This window comes from Hesperophylax consimilis, chromosome 18 (assembly GCF_061612785.1).
Source record: "Hesperophylax consimilis isolate HC1 chromosome 18, BYU_Hcon_1.0, whole genome shotgun sequence".
NCBI classification, from domain to species: Eukaryota; Metazoa; Arthropoda; class Insecta; order Trichoptera; family Limnephilidae; genus Hesperophylax; species Hesperophylax consimilis.
In genome coordinates this window covers 32791845-32817077 of record NC_142853.1, presented here as the reverse complement: position 1 = coordinate 32817077, position 25233 = coordinate 32791845, and the positions used below count along the sequence as shown (strand labels likewise).

The following is a 25233-nucleotide window of genomic DNA, read 5'->3' as shown; positions in this document are numbered from 1 at the left end:
CCATTTGTGCCTGCACCGGTTAACCCTGTGACGAGGGCAAGAAGACATTATATATGAGTATAATAATGTTTTTTGACAATATTAAATCATTAAATTAGTTTTCACATTGTGTTTTGTTTCTCTTATTTAGAAACGGGGAACATAATGATGAAAAATATTTTGTATCAATAATTAATTATGATTTAAGAAAATATGAAATACGAACATAAAGTAATTAAATGAAAAAAATTATATTAATTAAGAATATAATTTCTTCATTTAAATATTTTTACGTGGAATTGTTCCTTTTAATATCTTTTAGAAAGCTTTCTCCGATTATTCTGATATTTTCGGGTAGGCTGTTGAAGGAATTTCCCTTATACGTTACCTTAATGATGTTGTCCAAACAAGGTGTTTTATGTTGTAAATCATTGATGTAATTATTAGTCTATGCTGTAAATATATGTTTTGGACATTTGAAAAAACTTTTCTTTTTATATTTGAATTATTATGTTTTTTGGGATAAGATCATTAAATTTAAAAACATTGAATTCTTCTAAAATAAGGTGTTAGGGATAATCTCTTTGTTTTTTTTTCAATATTCTTTTTATAATTAGACGTTGCACAATTTAAACAAGCAGTAGTTTTTTTTTGTGTGCAGCTCCCCAGCCGACTGCATCGTATACGAGATTTGCAGCAACTAGCAGTAGAAGAAAGACCCACTGCCGCGGTTTTTTGCTGCTAGGCCCAGCATGCGGCTTTTTGATGGGCTTCGCTCAATTTAGTAAAGTTCTCTGATAGTAGAGTTTTTCCCCTTTATATGTACAACAGCAATTATTTGTAAGAATATTTTTGATCCCAGAAATTTTTTTCTGAAAATTCTTTCCTAGAAAATTGGTGCAAAATTCTCGGAAAATGGGACGGGAAAAATCGTTTTAATCTGAAAAATTTCAAGTGTTTTTAATTTACTTTTTGACATTTTCTCATTGAGAATGCTGTTTGAAAACTAAAACGGTTCTTTTTTTAAAATAACAGAGGGCACCACTTCCGTTTACAACAATCCAAAACTGTACATTCATTTACATAATAATACTGTAAATGAATATACGGATGATGATGATTTAAGTGTAATAATATTGAGATGTTTAGTATACATATTTTTAAGTTACATATATAAGGATATGTGAGGAATAAATAAAGCAGTTTTTTATTATATTTTTAATGCACATATTATTATTCCAAATACTTTCTACAATATTGTACGGGTTCCATAAATATTTCATTACGAATTACAAATAATACAACACTTTTCATATACATTGTGATTATAACTTCAACATTTGTGAATTTCTAAACTAGTTCATGTATTTCACACTACATACATACACTTATATGTCATAAATATACCCAAGAAATAATACTATGTACTTTCAATAAACTTACCGTGATCAAAACATATTATTATAATCATTTTTCACTCTCCGAGATTTGTGTGTTGCATAAAGAGTTTATTAATCAATCGTCAAAACTTTTATATATTTTGAAACTTTCACTTGGACCAAGTTTAACACATTCAATATACACGCTTTAAACATTACAGATATATTTTCAGTTGAACAATTTATCAACAAGCATGTATTTTATTTATATTACAACCAAGCTTTTTTTGATATCATTTCGTAAACAGTTTAATAAATTTTATTATTTAATACATTTTGATAAACATTACTTCAATACAGTTTGATAAGCATTTTCAACACAGTTTCATAAACATTTTTTCAAAACGTTTTTGTAAACATGATTTTAATACATCATTTCTTAACTTATATTATATAATACAGATGAAGATTGTTAATTAATATTACATCATTGATTCTATTCTATATTTTGATACAATACCGTTATGATTCTTTTAATATATATCTAAAGAAATAAAAACATCTTTATTATTTACAAAATTTTCGGAATAAAAGATCATTATTTATTTGAAATAGCATAATATTTTACTTTTATAAAACTAAAAATATTTATAACTGGTGTTATTCTTTCTCCCAAGGAAAAGGTAGTCCTCTAATAAGCATAATGATTGTTTTTATTTGAAAAAATAATTTTTGAACACTTAATGTACACACTATTACATTAAGTGATCAAAATTCTTTTAATATGATAGTGTGTACATTAAGTGTACACATTATTATATTAAGAAGTGATTAATGTACACACTATCATATTAAGGGATCAAAATTCACTTAATATGATAGTGTGTACATTAAGTGTACACATCATTATATTAAGAAGTTATTAATGTACACACTATTATATTAAGTGTTCAAAATTCACTTTATATGATAGGGTGTACATTAAGTGTACACATTATTGTATTAAGAAGTGATTAATGTACACACTATTATATAAAGTGATCAAAATTCAACTAATATGATAGTGTGTACATTAAGTATACACATTATTATATTAAGAAGTGATTGATGTAAACACTATTATATTAAGAAGTGATTAATGTACACACTATTATATTAAGTGAATTTGATCAAAATTATTTTATCACACTATGATAAAATTGTGAAACGTGATGAGGTTATGAACTGGAAATGTTTTTTTTTTATATATACTATAAGAGTTACATTAATAATAGCGTTTGATGAATTTTTGATTATAATGATAAATGGAAAAATACTGAATTGTAAAATAGTTAAAATCTTATTTAAAATTGTCGAAAATGTAGAAATCCAGATGTTTTAATGTATGAATTATCGCATGTTAATGCAAACAGAAAATGCATTGTTAGGTACACGTTTATGCGTAGCGCACGAGCTTCTATTAAATTTATTTATTATGAATAAGGCATCAAAAACGGTAATCGTATCAATATGTCAAAATGGAAACATATTTCGTAAAGTCATATTTAGCTATATTTAAAAAAAAATACATATTGGTTGAATCGCAGTGCTTCTCGGGAATATTTTACTATCAAGTAATGACGAATTGTGTTTTAAAGAAAGACGATTTGAAATAGAAGATATTATACGCAAGAAATATTTTTTTCTCATTTGTAAACCTGGTTATTTGTAAATCCATCAACAAAACAAAATGGAAAAAAAGTCTTGTTTTCAAAGCCACCAAAATTTTCTAATGTAATGCAATTGTATTTATTTTTCACTGCAGCCTGACCTTGGTAAATAGAGCATGCCACTAGTAATTTCATATTAATTATTATGGAAGCATTATTATATTTTTGTAATATTTTTAAAAATATTAATAATAATCGGTAAAATAATTTTCAAAATTTAAAATAAATTTTTTAACGGTGTAGTTACATTTCTTCATACATACGAATATATATTTACAGGCTACTTAGGCTACTAATAGTGTTGATCGCATTTATTTGAACATCTGTGTTTAACATCATTCATAATTATTTACCATCCTAGTCCGTAATTTGAACATGGTCATCGAAAGAGAAGAACGTGCTTTTAAAATGATATATCTTAGTGTATATTTAAGATATTATACTAGTATTCTTTTCTTTATGTTACTCAGACAAATTTGACGAGTTCACATTGAAACACGGCAAACGTCTAAGATCTGAGCGATAGTTGTCGTTCCTCCAAGAGGCCTAGCACGGGCGATCGATAAAGAACTACGTCAATGCGATATAAACGAAATACGTCTTCTATGTTCAGTTAGTAATATTTGCGAGCACAGTCAGAATACGATTCCGACAGTCGGTAAACAAAAGCTGCTTCTTTTAGGGCGGCCTCCGAGTTGGATTAACTGTCGATACGCACAACATTTTAGATAATGTCGTTCGTTGTGAAAAATAACTGGCTCATTAATGAATAGGGGTGAACTAACTAAGCTCTTAGAATCGAAAGGAATCGTATACACGATCCATAGACTTAATAAATTCATCTAAGACGCGATCAATTGAATCCGTTCCAGCCTCGAGAAACAAAATTTGTTAGTTATGACTATGTCTAAAGACTTCGTGAACTAATTAACTTCCTTTTAGTGTCAAAAAGTATACGCTGACTGCCAATGGATGTTACAGTTAATATTTCAATTGGACATTGTCAATTTATTAGCATTTTTTACTTTTACGTAGCCGTCTAACGTTTAGCAATGTCAATTCATGGAGAGAAGCACAAGTGCTGCCAGCGTATAACACATTCTGATTTATCGCGTTATCAACATCTGTCTGGTAATCAACAGCGCGAGCGGGCTCGGGAAATCGGTATAAAACATCGGTAGTTACGCCTGTCGATCCGGTATTGTAATGTTATCGATTTCACCGTGCTAGACCTCTAAGTACGCTGAATTATATCAGGATTCACGGTCGCAATTACATTTGCATATCCCGGATTTTTTCTGAGTAAACAAAAGGTCGGGGATTCTGGGCGGCCAATTGCGACCGTGACTCCTGGTATGATTCAGCGTACCTGTAGGGAGTTTAAATGTAGCTTAGATGTTTGCCTTACAACAGGATGGACTCGTAAAAATTGTCTAAGTAACGTAAAAAAAAATCTGCGTGTTTTGGTGTAGGTATAAATAAATAGTAAACCTTTAATACAAACTTAAATATTTCACGTAATTGTAAAAAGCATTCACTTTGTGGCTCATCATAATTTATAATAAAAACACATAAATTTGTTTTTGACCACGATAGTTTTATTTTCACTCTACCGGTTTCGGAAGATCCCTTCCTTCTTCAGGAGAATATTTAAAACTGATCTACTACACAAAATATTGACAAATAAATACAAAAATGTTAAGTGTTTGAGGGAGATGTGGACAAAGTGGAAGGGGTAATTACGGGAATTCCAGGAAGAACAGAGCGGTTAACTGGAAATTCCCGTAATTACCCCTTCCACTTTGTCCACATCTCCCTCAAACACTTAACATTTTTGTATTTATTTGTCAATATTTTGTGTAGTAGATCAGTTTTAAATATTCTCCTGACGAAGGAAGGGATCTTCCGAAACCGGTAGAGTGAAAATAAAACTATCGTGGTCAAAAACAAATTTATGTGTTTTTATTATTAAATATTTCATTTTAAAATCACGAAAATCTTTTGGACGACCCGTACATGCAAATATACATATTAGACCAGATACAACGTTCATAGTTTATATTAGTATTTGTTTAATAACTTATTCATTTAATGACGTTTATCGTTACGCATCTGCGACAATACAAGAGAATATTTACATTTTTAGCATTTGTCGATTAAAAGAGAACTCATAACATAAATAAATAATCATCTTACTAGCTAAATTACTACTTATTTACAGGCTACTCATCATATCTAATTTTGCATGGGTTTGTGTTTTAATCTTAACTTAATTAAAGGGTGCCATTCAAAACGGAGCGCTATCCGGAACCTAGTTCCGGTAATTGCTTACGCGGATTCACTTCACCCTGAGAAACAACTGACTTTTATATTCATTTAAAAATAATCATTTTGTTGATTGTTTTATTTTATTCTGATATGTTTGACTAGTAAATTTATCAGTATCACCTGGGTTCAACCACCTTCTTCTTCTTCTTCGATGGCGCTACAGCCCATATCGAGCTTTGGCCTCCTGCAACAGTCGCCTCCATCTCCTCCTGTCCTCAGCGGCTGACTTCCAGTTTGTCACCTGGAGAAGCTGTGCTGCATCCCCTCTTACCTCATCTTCCCACCTCAGTCTGGGTCTTCCCACTTTTCTCTTTCCACCTGGGTGACCAGTCAGAATTCTTTTTGGGACGCGTGTATCCGGCATTCTCTGTACATGCCCAGCCCATCTCAGCCTGAGGAGTCTCATGTGTGCAGAGATGCTAGGGGGCCTTATATATATCGTACAATTCTATATTGTGCCGGATACGCCACTGTTCGCCCTCTTTCACGGGTCCACATATTCTTCTCAGCACCTTTCTTTCAAAAGTATCCAGCATTTCAGCCATCTTTACCGTCAGTGTCAGCGCCTCACATCCATATGCCAATACAGTTCTTACAGTGGTCTTATATATGGTTATTTTGGTTTTTCTGTGGACACTACGTGACTTAAACACTGGCAGCAAAGAGAAGTATGTTTTGTTGGCTGCTGTGATTCTCCTTCTGAGGGTTCAACCACCAATTACATTTAATTCAAATAGTAGAGAATTGTTAAGTGGAATAAGACTGGATTGTTTTATGTTGCAATTTTGATTTTGATGCAATAGTCCAACTTTGATTTTGTAAGCTGCCGTAGAGATTTTGGCATTGTGGATTTCACAAGTACAATTAAGGTTTTGTATGCTACAGTTCTGATCTTGTAAGTTGCAGTTCGGATTAACAAAGTTGCTTTATGTTAAGTTTTTTATAAGTTGTACAGGGTTTTGTTACTTAGCTTATTTCAGACAGAGGTTTTGAATAACGCTCGACTAAGAATGGCATCCTTGCGTTCCTAAAAGCTAAGTTTATTCATTAAATATTCGAGGTTCATTGCCGGATCAATTTTATAAAGTTAATTGTTTTAGTCAAACTTTGGAGATCACGTGTCATCAAACATTCTCCCCACAAAAATCGTTTGTTTTAGCTTAGGGTGTAAGATTGTATTTTTTTATTTCCTTTTTTGTATGAAGTATTTGTGCTGATTTTATAACGCACAATATGGAAATATTAGGTTGCTCTATGACCGTATTTTTCGTTAGAAGTAATTATAACCTTAGCAAAGACACTTATTTTACTTAAGTATAGATAATCAACCATCTAGATAGCACATACTAAAAAATTACATTTGTGATGTTATAGAACTTTCAACATGTTACATAATAATATTAGCAGAGTTCAATCAATTCAGATTTACATAGTAAAGTTAGTTTAGTAGTACATAAGAGACATTTTATAATTATTCAAGTGAGATCATGAGACATTATCAATGATTATAATTTCATAAACATATTTCCTAGCAAGCTAAATCATGGTACAACTGAACTCGCCCGAGGTGCAATAAACTGAAGGGGCCAAAACTGCCCAACAAAAAAATACAACACTTAAACACATCGTTCACGAAAGGTTACCAAAGTACTGAAATACCTTAACCCGGCTCTGGCAGTGCTCTTGCAAAATCAGACAATTCAAATAAAGTACAGCCATCTATAAATCTACAACAACACATAACTATGTATTTACAGGCTACTCAAATGTCGGGTTTCACACATTTTTGTTATAAAGATTGTAGTCTTAAAGTTAAAATACGCCATTCAGAGAAGACCGTGTTTCGATACCCGATCCGGATTTTTAAAAATTATCTGTTGTGTTTAATTTCCTTCACAATATGATGTTTCCATCATAAAGTACTCTGTGGATAAAATCATGTTTTCCACAGCTGCTTCTTTACTCATAATCATGGTATAAATACAGTTTCCGACAGCTGCTGTCTTGGTCGGGACCGTTGAAATCGTCAATATTAATCTCTGCGGATGGGTATACCGGCCGAATTATTAGCTGTCATTTTATTATCATTGTGGTGCCGGCAATATGAAGAATGCACGAAATTTTTTTGCAAAGTTTGACAAATATCGATCCGTCGCGTAGTGAAAATTCAAAAATTAGTAATACCCATTAGCAAAGCACTATTGGAAGGATATTTTAAATTAAAATATCGATAACATTACGAATACCATCTGAAGAAATAAGAAGTTAGCAACAAAACGTGAAATATGATATTGAAGATGTTTGAGTTTCGAAACAAAGTTTAAAAAAATCTGGCATGAATATCATTAACTATTTTAACCTGAGCAGTATACGGCCCTCTTCCTCGTATATAAAGAAAACTGCAGCGGCGTATTAGGGAATCTTTACAAGTAATTAAGTTAAAATTCTTAATTCGAATGTTTGGGTTCAATTTTTTTATCACGAAAATGTGTCCGATAGTTTATATATAAGTATTTATCTTGATTTTATTAACATTTTGAATACTTTTTACTCATACGAATTTAGTTTAAAAACACGGTTCATAAAAAATATAAATAAAGTATTCAGATTTTTTTCAGAAGTCGTATTTTGTAAATAAAGTTCGGTTTCTATATATTGTGGTAACAATTGTGTAAGTTGTAGTCCCTATTTTGACCATAATCCTTAAGGTGAAAGTTTTCTCAGGTATTATTACAAGAATCGGGTTTCGGAACACGTTCAATCGTAAATGTTCTTTCACGGTAAATGCGCATTTAATACATTTGTTATAGTATAAATATTATCTTAATACATTTGTTTTATCATTCCAAACATTTCAAAGTAAAGTTGTCATCATACATGTTCACCTCTCCTTAAATACATTTTTTATGAACTAACCTAATCAAATGTTACACACTTTTATAATAAATGTTCATAGATTTGTATTCAACCAAAAGCTAGTAAACGTTATTAAAAAAACTGAATTCTTACGAAAAAATAACCAAAAAACAAGCCAAATTCTAACAGGTCCGATTAGAATGGAAACAAGGCAAATACTTGACTGATATCGCATGTTATCGAGATGCAGATGGCCTTATGCATAATTTGCAAGCTTCAATAATCAGTGGGCTTAATCTCATTGGGGGACAATCTAGTGAACCATTTTAATGTTAAAGGTCTTACTAACTACAAAGACGCTGAACTATATATGTACAGGCTACTCATGTTGCAAAATTTCGAACTTTAAACTTTATCACTCAATAAACGACACAGTTCACAGAAAAACTTGATTAGAAATCCAGACCCAAAAATAATGACAATGTTAAGAATATAATACGAGAAAAAAATGTGAGACCGATTGTTTTAGAAGTAAACAGTTCAATTTAAGGGAATTTGTATTTATTAACCAATTCAACCTTGATAGAGATGCTGAACGTCCCGGTTGGATAGCGAAAAAATGTTTAGACATCTCAAAAAATTCTGATACAATAAAAGTTAATGCATCTTGGAAATACATTTTGTAGCATCAAACCGTATTTCGAAGCAAGTTCATTTATGAAAGGCATAGTTGATTAATAATCTCTTTAAACCTAATTTAAGCAATAGTACGGTTCGTGTTTAGAGTCTTAACAAATACACATGAAAATGAATTTAAAACGTGTTACATATCTTTACAAGATAAAACATTTTGTTATTATTCCTTTTATTACAATGATTAGAGTCAAATATACACTTAATGAAAAATCACGGCGGGAGAACCATCCAATTAATGTAACATTAACAAGTATTACACGAAGTTTTTTTCATAGCAAATATGAAAATGTACAAATGGTGCAAAATTGATTTGAATTTATTGCGCTGATTTCATTTGTTGAAGTAGAAGAATGTGTTATTATTCTTTCGGGATGTCTGTAGTCATTTTCCTTCCTATTTTACCTGTTTTATTCTTAAAACAGGTAAAATAGGAAGAATCTTACTTGTATGTTAAAATAGCTATTTTTCAAGTTGGAAAAAGTAATTCTTTACACCATTTGCACATTTTAGTACATAATCTTACAAACTAGCACAACACAAAACTATTTATTTACAGTCTACTCAAGTTTTTTCGGTTTTGCAATCATCATTTAGTACTTAACTATATAAAATAAGGGCGTGACTCACATTTGAATCCTGCCTGGGAACCGGAGCGTGACGGGCATCTGGAACCAGGTTCCGGTTGCCTATCACTAAATTATTTAAGCTTCACGGAAAATTAAAAGAAAAATTTCGTCAAAAAAAGAAAGGATATTCGACTCCGGTAGGAGATCTCTCGATTTAACTGCATATTTTGCGATTTCAACTTCATTAAATTCAATTGAATTTGAAATTTAAATTGTAGAGCACTGTCACGGAAAGACAAGGGTCCTGGGTTCGAGTCCCAGATGTGACCGTTTCCTTTTCTAATTTTTCTGTTTCAGATTTTCGTTTAGAAATCACTAATATTGTCTTCAATATTTAAATATTACAATTTGAGGTTTAACTCAATAAAGTCATTCCGAAAAATAAATATTCATTAAATTCAATTATGAGTAACGCACTTACTAGGTACATTTAATATAACAGGTATCATTTCGGAAACTTTCAATTCAAACGATCAATTTTCATTGAGGATTAATTTATTTATATTATGGTAAATTTAATTTGATTAAATATCAGCATTCAAATTAACCCGTGATCAGAGCAAATGGTTTTTTATGACAGCATGAGAAGTTTAATTCTGATAAGATTTTAATATTTGATACAGTGCAGGTATATTAAAAACTGATTTTTTTCACCATCAGGTTTAAAAACATCTGGTAATTAGCTGAGATTATTGCAATCAGGTGTAAATTAGAACAGTGTTAAGAATTATTTACATATATGACAGAACATTTTATTTCATCCGCTTAATTTATTATTTTTTTCACCCTCTAGTTTATTGTGATTCGAGAGATCGTAAGGTCTTAGTCTTAAAAATGTATAACCTTATAATTAACAGTAGTATTAATTTATAATCACGTCATAACTAACTATGCTATTTCGGTATTGTAACTGGTTGATTTTTTAAAATTGTACAAACATAATAATAATACAACAAAAATCTTATGAGCTACAATATAATATGAAGATAAAAGGAGAAAAAAGGCGACGAAATGAATTAAAAGATTTGAACGATTTCTTTTAATTTAAAATAAATCAAATGTATTTCAGATTTTTGTATTATTATGATAACTGTTTTGGCGTTCAAAGCTGTGAACTCAGATGAAGTTTTTGTTGTTGCCAGAAATAGAATTACAAAGCACGAAGAAGTGAAAAATATGCATTTTCAATATTAATTTTCTCCCTTCATCTTCATAAAATATAGCCACTCTAGTTACAACACTCTAATTATACACAGGCTACTCATTTGAGACGCGGATAGTTATATTTGAACTTATAAAAAAGGAATTTAAGTTATATAATTTAAAACGTTTAATAAATAACATCACATTGAAAAAATACATGCAAAGTATAAAATTCACGGTAACTTTTAATTCGTCCACAATACACAATATATCAATCATTTATACATTACATATTGAAGCCAATCGCACAACATCATAAAATAATGCATTTACAATACACAATATATTAACCATTCATACTTCACCATACTGAAGTTATCATACAAAAATTAGTCCATCATCATAAAATAATTAATTTACAATATATTAGCCATTCAAACATCACCATTTGATGCCAATCGCACATCATCATAAAATAATACATTCTAAATACACAATATATTCAACATTCATACATTACCGTATTGAAGCCAATCGCACATCATCGTAAATCATCGTAACATCACGTCATAATAAAGTAATTCATTCGCAATACACAATATATTAACCATTCAACATCACCATTTGAAGCCAATCGCACATCATCATAAAATAATACATTCTAAATACACAATATATTCAACATTCATACATTACCGTATCGAAGCCAATCGCACATCATCGTAAATCATCGTAACATCACGTCATAATAAAGTAATTCATTCGCAATACACAATATATTAACCATTCAACATCACCATTTGAAGCCAGTCGCACAACATCATAAAATAATTAATTTACAATACACAAATATTAGCCACACATACATCACCATTTGAAGCCAATCGCACATCATCATAAAATAATTCATTCGCAATACACACTATCTTCATCATTCTTACATTACCGTATTGAAGCCAATCGCACAACATCATAAAATAATGCATTTACAATACACAAATATTAGCCATACATACATCACCATTTGAAGCCAATCGCACAGCATCATAAAATAATTCATTCACAATACACAGTATATCTATTCATCATTCGTACATTACCGAATTGAAGTCAATCGCACAGCATCATAAAATAATGCATTTACAATACACAATATATTAACCATTCATACTTCACCATACTGAAGTTATCATACAAAAATTAGTCCATCATCATAAAATAATTAATTTACAATATATTAGCCATTCAAACATCACCATTTGATGCCAATCGCACATCATCATAAAATAATACATTCTAAATACACAATATATTCAACATTCATACATTACCGTATTGAAGCCAATCGCACATCATCGTAAATCATCGTAACATCACGTCATAATAAAGTAATTCATTCGCAATACACAATATATTAACCATTCAACATCACCATTTGAAGCCAATCGCACATCATCATAAAATAATACATTCTAAATACACAATATATTCAACATTCATACATTACCGTATCGAAGCCAATCGCACATCATCGTAAATCATCGTAACATCACGTCATAATAAAGTAATTCATTCGCAATACACAATATATTAACCATTCAACATCACCATTTGAAGCCAGTCGCACAACATCATAAAATAATTAATTTACAATACACAAATATTAGCCACACATACATCACCATTTGAAGCCAATCGCACATCATCATAAAATAATTCATTCGCAATACACACTATCTTCATCATTCTTACATTACCGTATTGAAGCCAATCGCACAACATCATAAAATAATGCATTTACAATACACAAATATTAGCCATACATACATCACCATTTGAAGCCAATCGCACAGCATCATAAAATAATTCATTCACAATACACAGTATATCTATTCATCATTCGTACATTACCGAATTGAAGTCAATCGCACAGCATCATAAAATAATGCATTTACAATACATAAATATTAGCCATACATACATCACCATTTGAAGCCAATCGCACATCATCATAAAATAATTCATTCGCAATACACAGTATATTCATCATTCGTACATTACCGTATTGAAGCCAATCGCACAGCATCATAAAATAATGCATTTACAATACACAATATACTAGCCATACATACATCACCATTTGAAGACAATCGCACATTATCATAAAATAATTCATTCGCAATACACAGTATTTTCATTATTCGTACATTACCGTATTGAAACCTATCGCACAACATCATAAAATAATTAATTTACAGTACACAATATATTAGCCATACATTTATCACCATTTGAAGCCAATCGCACATCATCATAAAATAATTCATTCACAATACATAATTTATTCATCATTCATACATTACCGTATTGAAGCCAATCGCACATCATTATGAAATAATTCATTCACAATACACAATATATTAATCATTTATACATTACCGTATTGAAGCAAATCGCACATTATCATAAAATAATTCATTCACAATACACAAAATTCTAATCATTCACACATCACCACATTGAATTCTCACGTCATAATAAAATAATTCATTCACAATACACAATATTTTAATCATTCAAACATCAGCAATAATTCACATGTATCTATGTATTGAAACCATCCCCATTGGAATTAAATATATCACTTTCAGTTTTCATCATATGATTTCAAAATAAGCATATCCACATTGATAGAAATATCACATGATTAAATTTCATACTACGTTCATTCGGTCACCGTCGTATAAATTTAAAGAAGTTGGTGGTTAAACAAAAAGTTATGATTGTTTTAGTTCACGTAAAAATATATGGGTGTTGAAGAGCGAAGTCAACAACGGGATGATAAAATTAGGGAAATAATAAAAATAAAATTGTTTCTAACAAAACGTGTTTACAATTTAATTACGTATTAAAAAAACATTCAGAACATCAGTTGTTAGTTATTGTTCATTCAAGAAATTCTCATTTCATCCAATATTATCACTCATATAATATAAAAATATATCAGACATCATTTTGGTGTATTTTCGGTAAAGCGGTGTTATTTTTTCGGAAAAAGCAGTGGCAACAATAGTGATGTCATGTCAACTTGCCGGCAACCCGGGCGTTTATTTTATTTTTATATTTATGTCACATAGTTTTCTTTACCCGTCTGATCTGAGGTATTTATTGAGTTCATTGTTATTCAAGCTTGACAAAGAAACAATTCGAATATTTACTTTTAGTACCCGCAAAAATAAAAATTAAAAAAATCGCATTATTTTAACGGGAATTGCGGATTTCGCGTTATTCTCGTGAAATGCTCGCGTTTTTCGCGTAAAAGTTCGCGTTTCATTCATAAGTCATTCAGGATTCAATTCAGTGCATTCTTATCATTTTCACTTCATCAACAACAAAATTAATGAATTTCATTCATTCAAAAGATAAAACGATAGTGAATCCATCGTATTCATTCAATCATCAACAATAATTGTTTTTATTTCATGACATCTTAAACCTATTTTTAGATAAATTATTCTATTCTACTTTTTTCCCGTTTCAACCAGTGGCTAATTAATTAAATACATAGTAAGTACACATTTTGTTACATATTAAATTATTAATCATCAATACTTATTCTAGACATGTTTATTAATCATTGTACTAACTTATTTACAAACTACAGTTTTGACTAGATTTCACTCGGAACGAGGACGCGCTTTGCAAATTCGTTAAAAAGAAATAATAAATTTAAAACAAATTATAAGTTCCTATCTCTATGTTAAAAACTATAGATATTTATAAAGAGTTACCACACTTTTCTCAAACATACAGCTTTCATTCCTTTCAACCAATCATTTTTTTAAAGGGAAAAGTTTCAACATTGCATCCTTCAAATATGTAGGTCATTTCAAGCTTTCTTCTCTTCGGCCATGCATCCTCAAATCTTTCCCCGTAAATATGTATCCTTTCAACATTGCACCACATCAGAAATGTTACTTTCCATCTTGCATCATTTCGATCCTACATCCTTTAAACATGTGCCTTTTAAACCATGGATACTTTCGACCGTGCATGTATCCTTTCAACATGGCACAACTTTAAATATGTATAATTTCACTCTCGCATCCTTTGTTCATTTTATATATCAGTGCTACCAACCGGAAAGAAGTTACTTTGAATTAGCAGGTTTTACACTGACGGACACTTTAGGGAACTGGTGACGTTATTGAGATGTTTAGTTTTGGGCATCGTCCTGAATGATATAAGATTATGTAAGCCGAATAAGTTCCAAAATAAATAAGTTATTTGAAATTTTTGTTTATTTAAAACAGCTGAAATATTATACTTTGCCATTCAAATTTTGTTTGTGTTTGGTGGTGCAAGAGTCAGAATTAGTAAAAACTAACAAAGTTTAAAATTGCTCCCTTATAAAATTGCTTCCATAATGGTTACCAAATTCTTCCAGGTTGGTGAAGATAATATTATGTAGTTACATAAATTTAAACATGCTTTCCTAACAACGCGTTTTCAGCCTAAAATACTTTCAACCTTGTATACTATATCCTTTACAACCTTGAATCCTTTTAACCATGCAAGCTTTCAATCTTGAATCGTTTTAACCTTTGGCACTTTCAGCTTTTATCTTTGCATCTTTCAAACTTGCACACTTTCATCCTTGTATTCGTTCAACCTTATATACTTTCAACCTTGCATACTTTGAACTTGGCATACTATCAACATAGAATCCGTTTAACCGTGATCAAATGTTTTAACCTTGCACACTCTCAGCTTTAGTCCTTGAATACCTTTAACCTTGTATACTTTAAACCTTGTTACTTTTCATCCTTGAATCCTTTCAACCTTGCATACTTTCAACTTTTAATATATTTGACCCTGCATGCTTTCAACCTTGAATCATTATAACTTTTGTACTTTCAACATTGAATAATTTCAACCTTTAATACTTTCATCCTTGAATCCCTTTAACCTTGCATACATTAGGCTTTCAACCTTGCATTCCTTGAACATTGAATACTTTCAACTTTATTTTTTTTAACCTTGCATGACTTCAACCTTGAATCATTTTAACCTTACATACTTTCAACCTTAAATCCTTTCAGCTTTGTATAATTTCAGCTTTGGATCATTTTAACCTTGCATACTTTCAACTTTCAACCTTGAAACTTGTCAACCTTGTATACTTTCAGCTTTCAACCTTAAAACTTGTCAACCTTGCATACTTTCAGTTTTCAACCTTGAAACTTGTCAACCTTACATAATTTCAGCTTTCAACCTTGAAACTTGTCAACCTTGCATACTTTCAGCTTTCAACCTTGAGACATGTCAACCTTGCATAATTTCAAACATACATCATTTTAACCTTAAACCATTTCAACCTAGCATTCTTTCAATCTTGCATTCCACCTGGCATATATCATATAAACCAAGATTAATAATAAAAACTCAACGTTTACAATATTTCCTTAATTATTAATATATCATTATTATATAAACTAGCTACTTTTTTTACTGTCGCGCTGCCCGTGTCCATTTTATTAAATCTAAGTACATGGTTATTCAATTTCATTTCTAAACCTAAACTAATTTTATATCAAATTCATTTCAAACAAAGCACATGGTTATACAATTTCATTTCAAATAAAGTACATGGTTAGTCAAATTCACTTCAAATAAAGCACATAGTTATACAATTTCATTTCAAATAAAGTACATGATTATACAATTTAATTTCAAACAAAGTACATGGTTAGTTAAATTCACTTCAAATAAAGCACATGTTTATACAATTTAATTTCAAATAAATTACAAGGTTAGTCAAATTCACTTCAAATAAGTACCTACATGGTTTTACAATTTAATTTCAAACAAAGTACATGGTTAGTCAAATTCATTTCAAACAAAGCACATGGTTAGTCAAATTCATTTCATACAAAGAACATGGTATGTCAATTTCATTTCTTAAACTAAGTACACAAGTAAAGAATATTACTTTTATATCTAAATACATAGTCATTCAATTTGATTCCTTAACCTATAGGTACGTGTTATCGCATTTTCATTTTTTTACATTTTAATCAATTTCAATCATAAATCCAAGTAGCTGGAAAATCATCTTTATCTCTTAACTTAAATAGACATGTTTTCATTTTCAGTTCCTAATTTAAATTCATTGATTTAATGAAGTGCACACATCATTTCTTAAATTATTAACAAATCTTATTTTAATTAAGTACATTTTCATTCACTTACATTTATTGACCTTTTATACAGGTTTACTCAAATTCATATCATGATCAAAAGAGTATGTATGTAATGAATATATTTTTTTCAAATAATTTATAGAAAACCCATATGTTTAGACATTTTCACTTTTAACAACAAACAAAAAAATTATATTAATTCTTTAACCTAAGAACAAGTGCACGATATTTTACTTCGAATATCGAACTAAGTACATATTTATGCAATTTCATTTTTAACCAGTGTGGGCACATTATTAATCATTTTAACAGTATGTTTTAATTATTCATGTAAAGTATTTCAAACATTCTTATAGCATATATATGAAATACATTTCTAAACCTAGGTACATGTTCAATATGAAATTCAATTTAGTAAAATTACATAATTCTTTTCAATTTAAATACAATTTTGGTACATAAAAAACACTTTTTTTAATTTTAAATAAAGAACATGGTCAGCAGGAATTAGAATTCTTAACGTATTTTCGTTTAGTAATGATCAAAAGCCAACTAAGAACATTTTTCATAATTTTCGAACAAATTGTTAACAAGTGATCAATTTCAATATATTTCAGCATTTTATAATTATTAAATTTAACGTACGTTATAATCTACGCGTTCATACATGGCGTTTATTTAATTATTTAATGCAAATAACACGCTTTGCAAGTGGTACTTTAAAATAATAAGAAGAATTATTTGTTTTCGCCCATACATATGCAATGTGAATATGAATAAATAGTTGGTCCTTAAAAAAACTCAATTCTTACAAGAAAGGTATACAAATACAAAATTGGATTGCATCACAGGGACAAAACTATTTATAATAAAAACACATAAATTTGTTTTTGACCACGATAGTTTTATTTTCACTCTACCGGTTTCGGAAGATCCCTTCCTTCGTCAGGAGAATATTTAAAACTGTTTTAAATATTCTCCTGACGAAGGAAGGGATCTTCCGAAACCGGTAGAGTGAAAATAAAACTATCGTGGTCAAAAACAAATTTATGTGTTTTTATTATAAATTATGATGAGCCACAAAGTGAATGCTTTTTACAATTACAAGACTATTTATTCGTATTGCATATGTACGGGCGCAAAAAATAATTCGTCCAAATATTTTATAGCTTCACTCGCAAAAAGTGTACTTTGCATTAAATAATTAAAATAACGCCCTTCTTTTTAAATAAGTAACCAATAAAATCGGCAAATTTCAATCATTCTCAACCTAATGAAACTTTATTTCTAGCTTCTGACCAATTCTGAGGCAAAAATAAAAAAAAATATAGTTTATAACACAAAAATCAACTGAAAAACGTGTTTAATGTAACCATCAAGTATCTAAATCTGAGTATATGCTCAATAATTAATTGTACATATTTGTTCGTAGGCTCAATGTTTGGTTGATGATTGAATTATTATTACTAGTCTACTAAACGTTATATGGAACCCTATTCGCAAAGCCTCCAACAAGGAAATAATTAAAAATATTGTTAGAAATAAAAATTATTAGAAAAAAACATATTAGCGCGTTTACCAAACAACAAAAAACATATCTTGTGAAATATTTCTGCTATTAATGAAATCTGTATAGTTTGGCATAGTTTTTATTGTTTTTTTTTATTCTAGTGAACAGAGCTGAAATATTCGGTAGATAGGATAGTTCGATAAAAGAGCAGTCACATAGAGTAACAGTCACATAGTATATAGACAACCAGATAACAAGTAGAACTTCCAACCTTTTCTTACCTACCGTTTTCCTCAGGAGATTTACTGATTAAACAATATATTTTTTATGTCTGTGTTTGAAAATATTTCTAAAACATTACAAAAATGTGTCTCTTTGATATACAAGCATAATAAACATTTAAATATCATTACAAAGTACCTACTTAAAAATAAACTTGTTCTGTTTATATGTACAGTTTGAACAAGTTAATCTTTTGTCTTACAACTAATATTTGGATCAGCCGCATATCTGCCTCTTCTTGAAGAAGAGGCTTATAAAAAACAAAAAATGTTTATATACAAGAAGAAACCAATTCAAAGTGTTACACAAGATAATACAAAACATGCGATTTATAACAAAATAACGTTTTCATTGTATCTACAACTTCCAATCTTCTCAATGATGCATTTAAATCCGAATTCAAACGGTGGTAAAAACAGCACCGCGTATTTTTCCAGCCAATAAGAGAGATTAAATTACAAACTTTACACTATCATTAAGGTTTGGCTATTTCTTCATTTATAATTTAATAAAATTAGTGTCCATTTTAGCCACCAATTTAGCTATCTAGAATCTAGACTGTGGATAAAACCCACCGCAAGGCCTGACAACTGACATTACTTCAAAGTAGTCATAGACAGTAGTAAACAATTGGTTGAGGTCTAGTGAAATGAGATGAAATTATTATTTATCAAAATCAATGTTTGATCTTTGGTGGCTCTTAATATCCAGAAAAGACGCCGTGCTGTTTTTTAGTCCTAATTGAATGAATCCTGATAGAATAGATGATCAGATAAACTTTTCCAAAGATTAATGACGATTTTTAAACTTTATCTTAATATTCTTTCAACTTTAACAACTCAACAGGAACATTTATAAAATGCTTTATACATGTGGTGATTTAATGATATGACATTAGATATTATGCAATATTATTAGGAAGAAATAATAATAGTATATTTAAATTATGAATGCATGCATATTGTCTCTTACACGTGATAAATAAGGTCTGACTTCACAAAGAACATGTTGAGGGCGTTTTGGTTGGTTCGGAAGAGGTCATGTATTAGAAATTACAGGAAGTGGAACATATTCAATGTCCAGATTTATGTGCTAATTCTACGTATTATCTACTGGTGTATTTGTTGACCATCTCAACTCCATTCACAAACATATACTCGAGAATAAACAAACCTTTGCATTGTGCAGTCATAATACTGAACTTCCGTATATTTAGTATCGTCAATAATCATCTATCTTTATTATAAATTACAAAAACATCTCCAACACTCTTCAATAAACAAAATGAGAGTTCAACTTTACGACTACCAATTAAAATATATTATTATGTAACATACATCATTTAAATTCTACGATCTACTTTATTTTTCTCACTTCGAATGTTAACTTTATTAAATACTAAAATTTCATGTGGTAACTTTTCATTTTTCCGAATTTACACGCCTACGTTTTTTTTATATTTAATTCAAGCAAAACTTTCTAGAAATATCTATTCTCTTATGTAGATGTAAGCACCAAATAAAATAAAAATTTAAAATATGCAAAATATAGTGCCCTTGAAGCATAAAAGCACATCGTTACACAGATTGAATTTTCTAAAATTTAATTACTAACTGCCGTTTTTTACTTAATATTGCATTTTTTTTAATTTTATATTGCAAAATTATTTATAAAATTCATACTTTTTCTGTATTTAATGTACTTGCGCATTCCTCTTTCCAGACAGATTTTAATAAAACATTTCATTTTTGCTCGCATTAAATATTTAACATGTTTTATTTAAAACTTTTGTCTATATTTTGCATTTGAATAAATTCTTAATACAAGTGTGATTTTATAGACATTTTGAAATACATTTCAAATCTTTAATAACGACACACATATAAACGTTTGATTCGCACAAGAAAATAGAGACGTCCAAAGACAATTTATGTACAAAGGGAGAAGTCGACTTGGTCCAAGGAATCTAAATAATAATATGTTGATCACGTTTGTTTAAAAAATTTCAATGATTGGGTATTTAGAAACATTCGATATATTATGAATAACTGGTTCAGATTAAAATTGCAATAATATAATATGTTTAATATATTCGCAATTTTTTTATTTCACCAAAATTCGTGTTGTTACCAAAAACTGATTCGCATCACCGCAATTATAATATATGACCAATGGAAGCTGGAAGATACAAGTATAATTTCAAAGATTCGTATGTTTCTTGTTGAAAAGAAGAAAAGAGATCCACATATAATATCTCTTGGAATGGTAAAAGGGTTTCATTCACAAAATGTACGCTGATATAACTTGACCAAATGACTCCATTGCTCAAATAAACGTCAAATCCGTCGCCGTCTTTTATTCGAATAATAGAAAATAGTTCGGAATAGTGCCAGATTTTTCAACAACAGCACTGCGCTGGCTTCAGTCGTAGAATACTAACAAGTTTTCAATCGAAAAATGAGTAAATATCCACTAAACTTGTTAAAAGGTATTCCTCAAGGTCGGGTCTTAAGACCTCAGGTATCTTGGTTTAAATTTAGGATTTTAAATTCATTGGTAAATTAGCACCCAGCATTTCCTTACTATTTAAATTATTCGAATAACTTGAATAATTATAACTTTACTTGACGACATGGTAACGATGCTTTGGTAATTTATTTCATTATTGCGTTTTATAAGTAGTACAATAATGCTTTTGGTCAATTTTTAGTCTGAATCAGAGTCGGAGCTGGGTGGTGCAGGAGTGTGTTCCTGAACTTCTGCAACTGGTTCTTCTCTGATGGGTGCTTTCGCAATAGTGGCTGCAAGATAGGCATTTGGTCCTTCCCCTTGAGTGTGCTCAATTCCAACCCTTGGAAAAGTATAAATAGTTAACATACAAAAAAGCGAGAATAAGTTCAAGCACGAAAATAATTTGGATTCTTTTGCTTGGATTGTACCTCGTTTACAATAAGCAACATGTTTTAGCTATCAATACTCCTTCCTCAACACAGTCAAAAATAAAACATCAAATTGAAAACCACGGTGTTGAGGATTTATGTAGGAGTGGGAGAGCTTCATCAATCTCATAGCAATGATTTATGATAGAATATTGTTGAGTCTGATATGTTTTAAGAACCTTTTATAAAGTTTGTTGTGCTCTCAAAAATACAATATTAAGGATTGCGGATGACAGACAAATTTAAAAAATAAACCATATTTTGACATTTTTATGCAGGTCTGGGTCACACTATTACACCGATAAATATTATTACACTACGAAAAACCACTGAAAAGGAACATTAAAAATATCCTTCGAATCCAGACGACAATCAACACGTAGGTCACTTACTTGTATTCGTGCCTGGCGAGGTACCGCACGTACTTCTCGGGAGGGTCGTCCGAGTCGTGATTCTGCAGACTGACCGAACGCACCACCGTGTGGGACACCTGAGTGGCAGGCATGGTGAACTCCACGTAACACCAGTCGGCCAACTTGTCGGGGATTTGGTCGTAACTGGTCAGAGCCATGCGGCAGACAAGGTTGTGGGTGGTATAGGCTCCTAGGAAATTAATTGGATTATTACTAGATCCATTTCAAATTATTGCTGTGTCGTTCCATGTACCATAAGGTGTTCAATTATGGGATACGAAATGTTAGATTGAGGCATTTAATAAATCCCCTGCAATTTGCTTGATTATAATATTTTCAGCACGATAAAGCTTTCCGTACTTGACAAGGAAACTATATTGCAGAAGGTTCTGTACAAAAGGATTTATTTTATTTTCGGTCGTAAAGAGGCCCACATTAAAGGAAGGGCGAGAAACAAATAAGAACAGCTTGATCCACATGCGTGCCGTTACGTATTCCTAGTCTTGTGTGTGTAGATGTTTAAATGAAAAAAGTTTTTAAACCAGAAACATTTTTCTAGGATAAGTGAAAAATTATAATGCAGATAATAATTTTACCATAATAATAATATTAAAAAGTACTCTAAATCTGCCAACGTTCCAATAACCTTCGTTAAGATTGGAAACAGTAAGCATGACAAATGTATGTAAATAATGAAATGTTTACCTTGGCCTTCCTTTGGTAGTCTGGACATTCTCCACACGATGGATCTGTGCTGGTGCTCGTACTTAGCCTGCCCCGAGGTGACTTCTATGAGCGACTCTTGCAGCGTGTCGACCGCTCCCAGGAACCTCTCGATTCCCTTCACCTTTCCTGTTCGTCTGCGGAAAGAAGTAAACATAATGAAATATAATTTTGTAACATCACCGCCAAAGCATTTTATTATACCACATATAAAACCACATTCGATGAATGAACCCCAAAAATAACGTTTTTCAGCCAAAAAAATGAATAACCTGAATTGATTTTTTTTTACTTTTGATTCAATTCAAGCTTGTCATATTTTTTTGCAATAGCTCTACCCAAAGAGCCCTGAGGAAAATAATTTTCTTTTAGGACCTATGTCATCTTTGAGGATGCTGTGTGGGGGTCTTTTCAAGGAAAGGTAGGATAGGTAGTTTAGGGAAAGAAAAAATGTGAGTTGTGTAGAAATCTGGGGGTCAGTGTGTCCAGGAGTGACGGATGTATGAATCCCACTGCGGTGCAAGGCGATGGGTCGAGAGAGTTCCGCTGGAGAAGTCAAATAGTCTCCAACAAACAGTCTCACCCGATCCGGCCCATCACCCAGTAATTGGACAAACGCATCCGCTGCCAAGTCCTAAAAAAACCTCAACCCGTGAAGCCGGGCATTCCTATTAAGTCACCAAACGTAGTGAAATACTTGGGGTGATCTATGGCAGAGGCGTTGGTTATCCAACAAATGGTTCCCGCGGCGGCATTATAATAGTTAATCAGGTCATCAAACACCAGAGACTCTTTACACACTCATTATTGGATAGTATGGGCACAAAGCTTTACTTTACAATCTAACGTATCTATAATTTTACCTGTGGGCCGACTTGACGCTTCCATATCTGAAGTGCTTCTCTATTCTGAAAAGATAGATCCAGCATTCTGGAATGGGGAATCTGATCATCACATCTTCGCAAGGAACCTGCCCGAGGGATCGGGAAGTAAACCCTGGAACGAGCACATCAGCTCGAAGCTCGACCTGCCGAACAAAAGTAATACGTAAAATTATAATAATCGATAACTTCCGTGTAATGTAAAAGGTGCGGCAAAACAGACAGCGCAAAAACCGACAGAGCAGTTTTGTTATTAAGGGCTATTAAAGAAAAAAACTGTTCAACTTAAAGAAATGGAGTTTATTTTATTTTATTTGGTACATCGTGCCGTTTAATTTATCAAATTTTGAAGATGACATCAGAAAGATGATGGCCCCACTAGCGATACATTGATGAAGACGATTTCTGAAGTTTTCTGCCGCATTTTGATACATATCGAAGGGTATAGTGGCGATTTCTTCCCGAATTCAATCATTGAGTTTTTCTAAGGTATGAGGCCGATGTTTAAAAACATTTTCCTTCAGGTAGCTCTGAAGGAAAAAGCAAATGCTAAAATCAGGTGAGCGCGCAAGACTGAAGTGCATCCGGAAAGCTCGCTGGGTGGTGATGAAAGAACGGCCATTTTCAAGAAACATGCCAACGGCGAAGCGTGTCCGGTGTTGTCCGGACCAAACCATGGTAACGACTGAAAACGGCACGACCCTCCCAACACAAGAACTGAGGTGCATCCGGAAAGCTCGCTGGGTGGTGATGAAAGAACGGCCATTTTCAAGAAACATGCCAACAGCGAAGCGTGTCCGGTGTTGTCCGGACCAAACCATGGTAACGACTGAAAACGGCACGACCCTCCCAACACAAGGAGACCCCTCCCTGTATTGAGTATTGTCTGGAATCGGATAGAAACTTTTGGGAGAAGTAATTATGGCTATTTGAGAGGTAAAAGTTAAGTTGAATGGTGAAGCTTACCTTATTTCCCGTAACACACATGACTGCTTTGACCTGGAGGGGGAGTTCCCTGTTCTTTGGCGGCCTCACCCTGAATCTCATCAGCTCGATATAGCACGCATCTGGAGGCTTGAACCTAACCAAACAAAAAAATGTGCATGAAAATCTGTTTTTTGTTGTTTTAAATACCCACCAAACTAGGCGAATCCCCTAATATTGTTCCAACCCAAGTTAAGTCTGTAGTTGTCACGTTGGATAACAGCAAAATGTAAGTAATTTGCTCCTTCAAATGCAATCCTTTGCAATCCTTCACGATCTCAACTATTCGCTGCTGGTCTGATGAGCTCTTATATATTGGATTATTGGACTGCAGGGGATAATATATGACCCATCCTATGAGGGCGTAAAGTGTATTTTTTTCTTCGACTTCCATAGCTATTGGTTGAATTGTATTTTATTCAGTTAGACAATGATTTCATTTAGGAAATTTTTCAAAAAATTTCAGTGCTATTCATGTAAGACACCCACAAGAAAGCGGGAAATCTATTTATTGGAAGTAAATTCCACCACCAGCCATTCGCAACTCTTTATGGGCCTTATGATGATGCACATATATTTCTC

At 31.5% G+C, this 25233-nt stretch overlaps 1 protein-coding gene across 1 annotated transcript in view; it reads right to left on the bottom strand.

Annotated features, from left to right (window-relative positions):
• Positions 1–18028: 18028 nt before the first annotated feature.
• The window catches only part of stnB (stoned B), a 44875-nt gene continuing 37670 nt past the window's right edge, over positions 18029–25233 (bottom strand). Inside the window, exons 9-13 of the mRNA XM_089642417.1 lie at positions 24634–24748; positions 23650–23813; positions 22769–22923; positions 22043–22253; positions 18029–21562 (exon numbers count right to left, since the gene is read on the bottom strand). Coding sequence (XP_089498543.1) covers positions 21418–21562; positions 22043–22253; positions 22769–22923; positions 23650–23813; positions 24634–24748 — 790 coding nt within the window. The 3' untranslated portion in view covers positions 18029–21417. The remainder of the gene's footprint in view (positions 21563–22042; positions 22254–22768; positions 22924–23649; positions 23814–24633; positions 24749–25233) is intronic.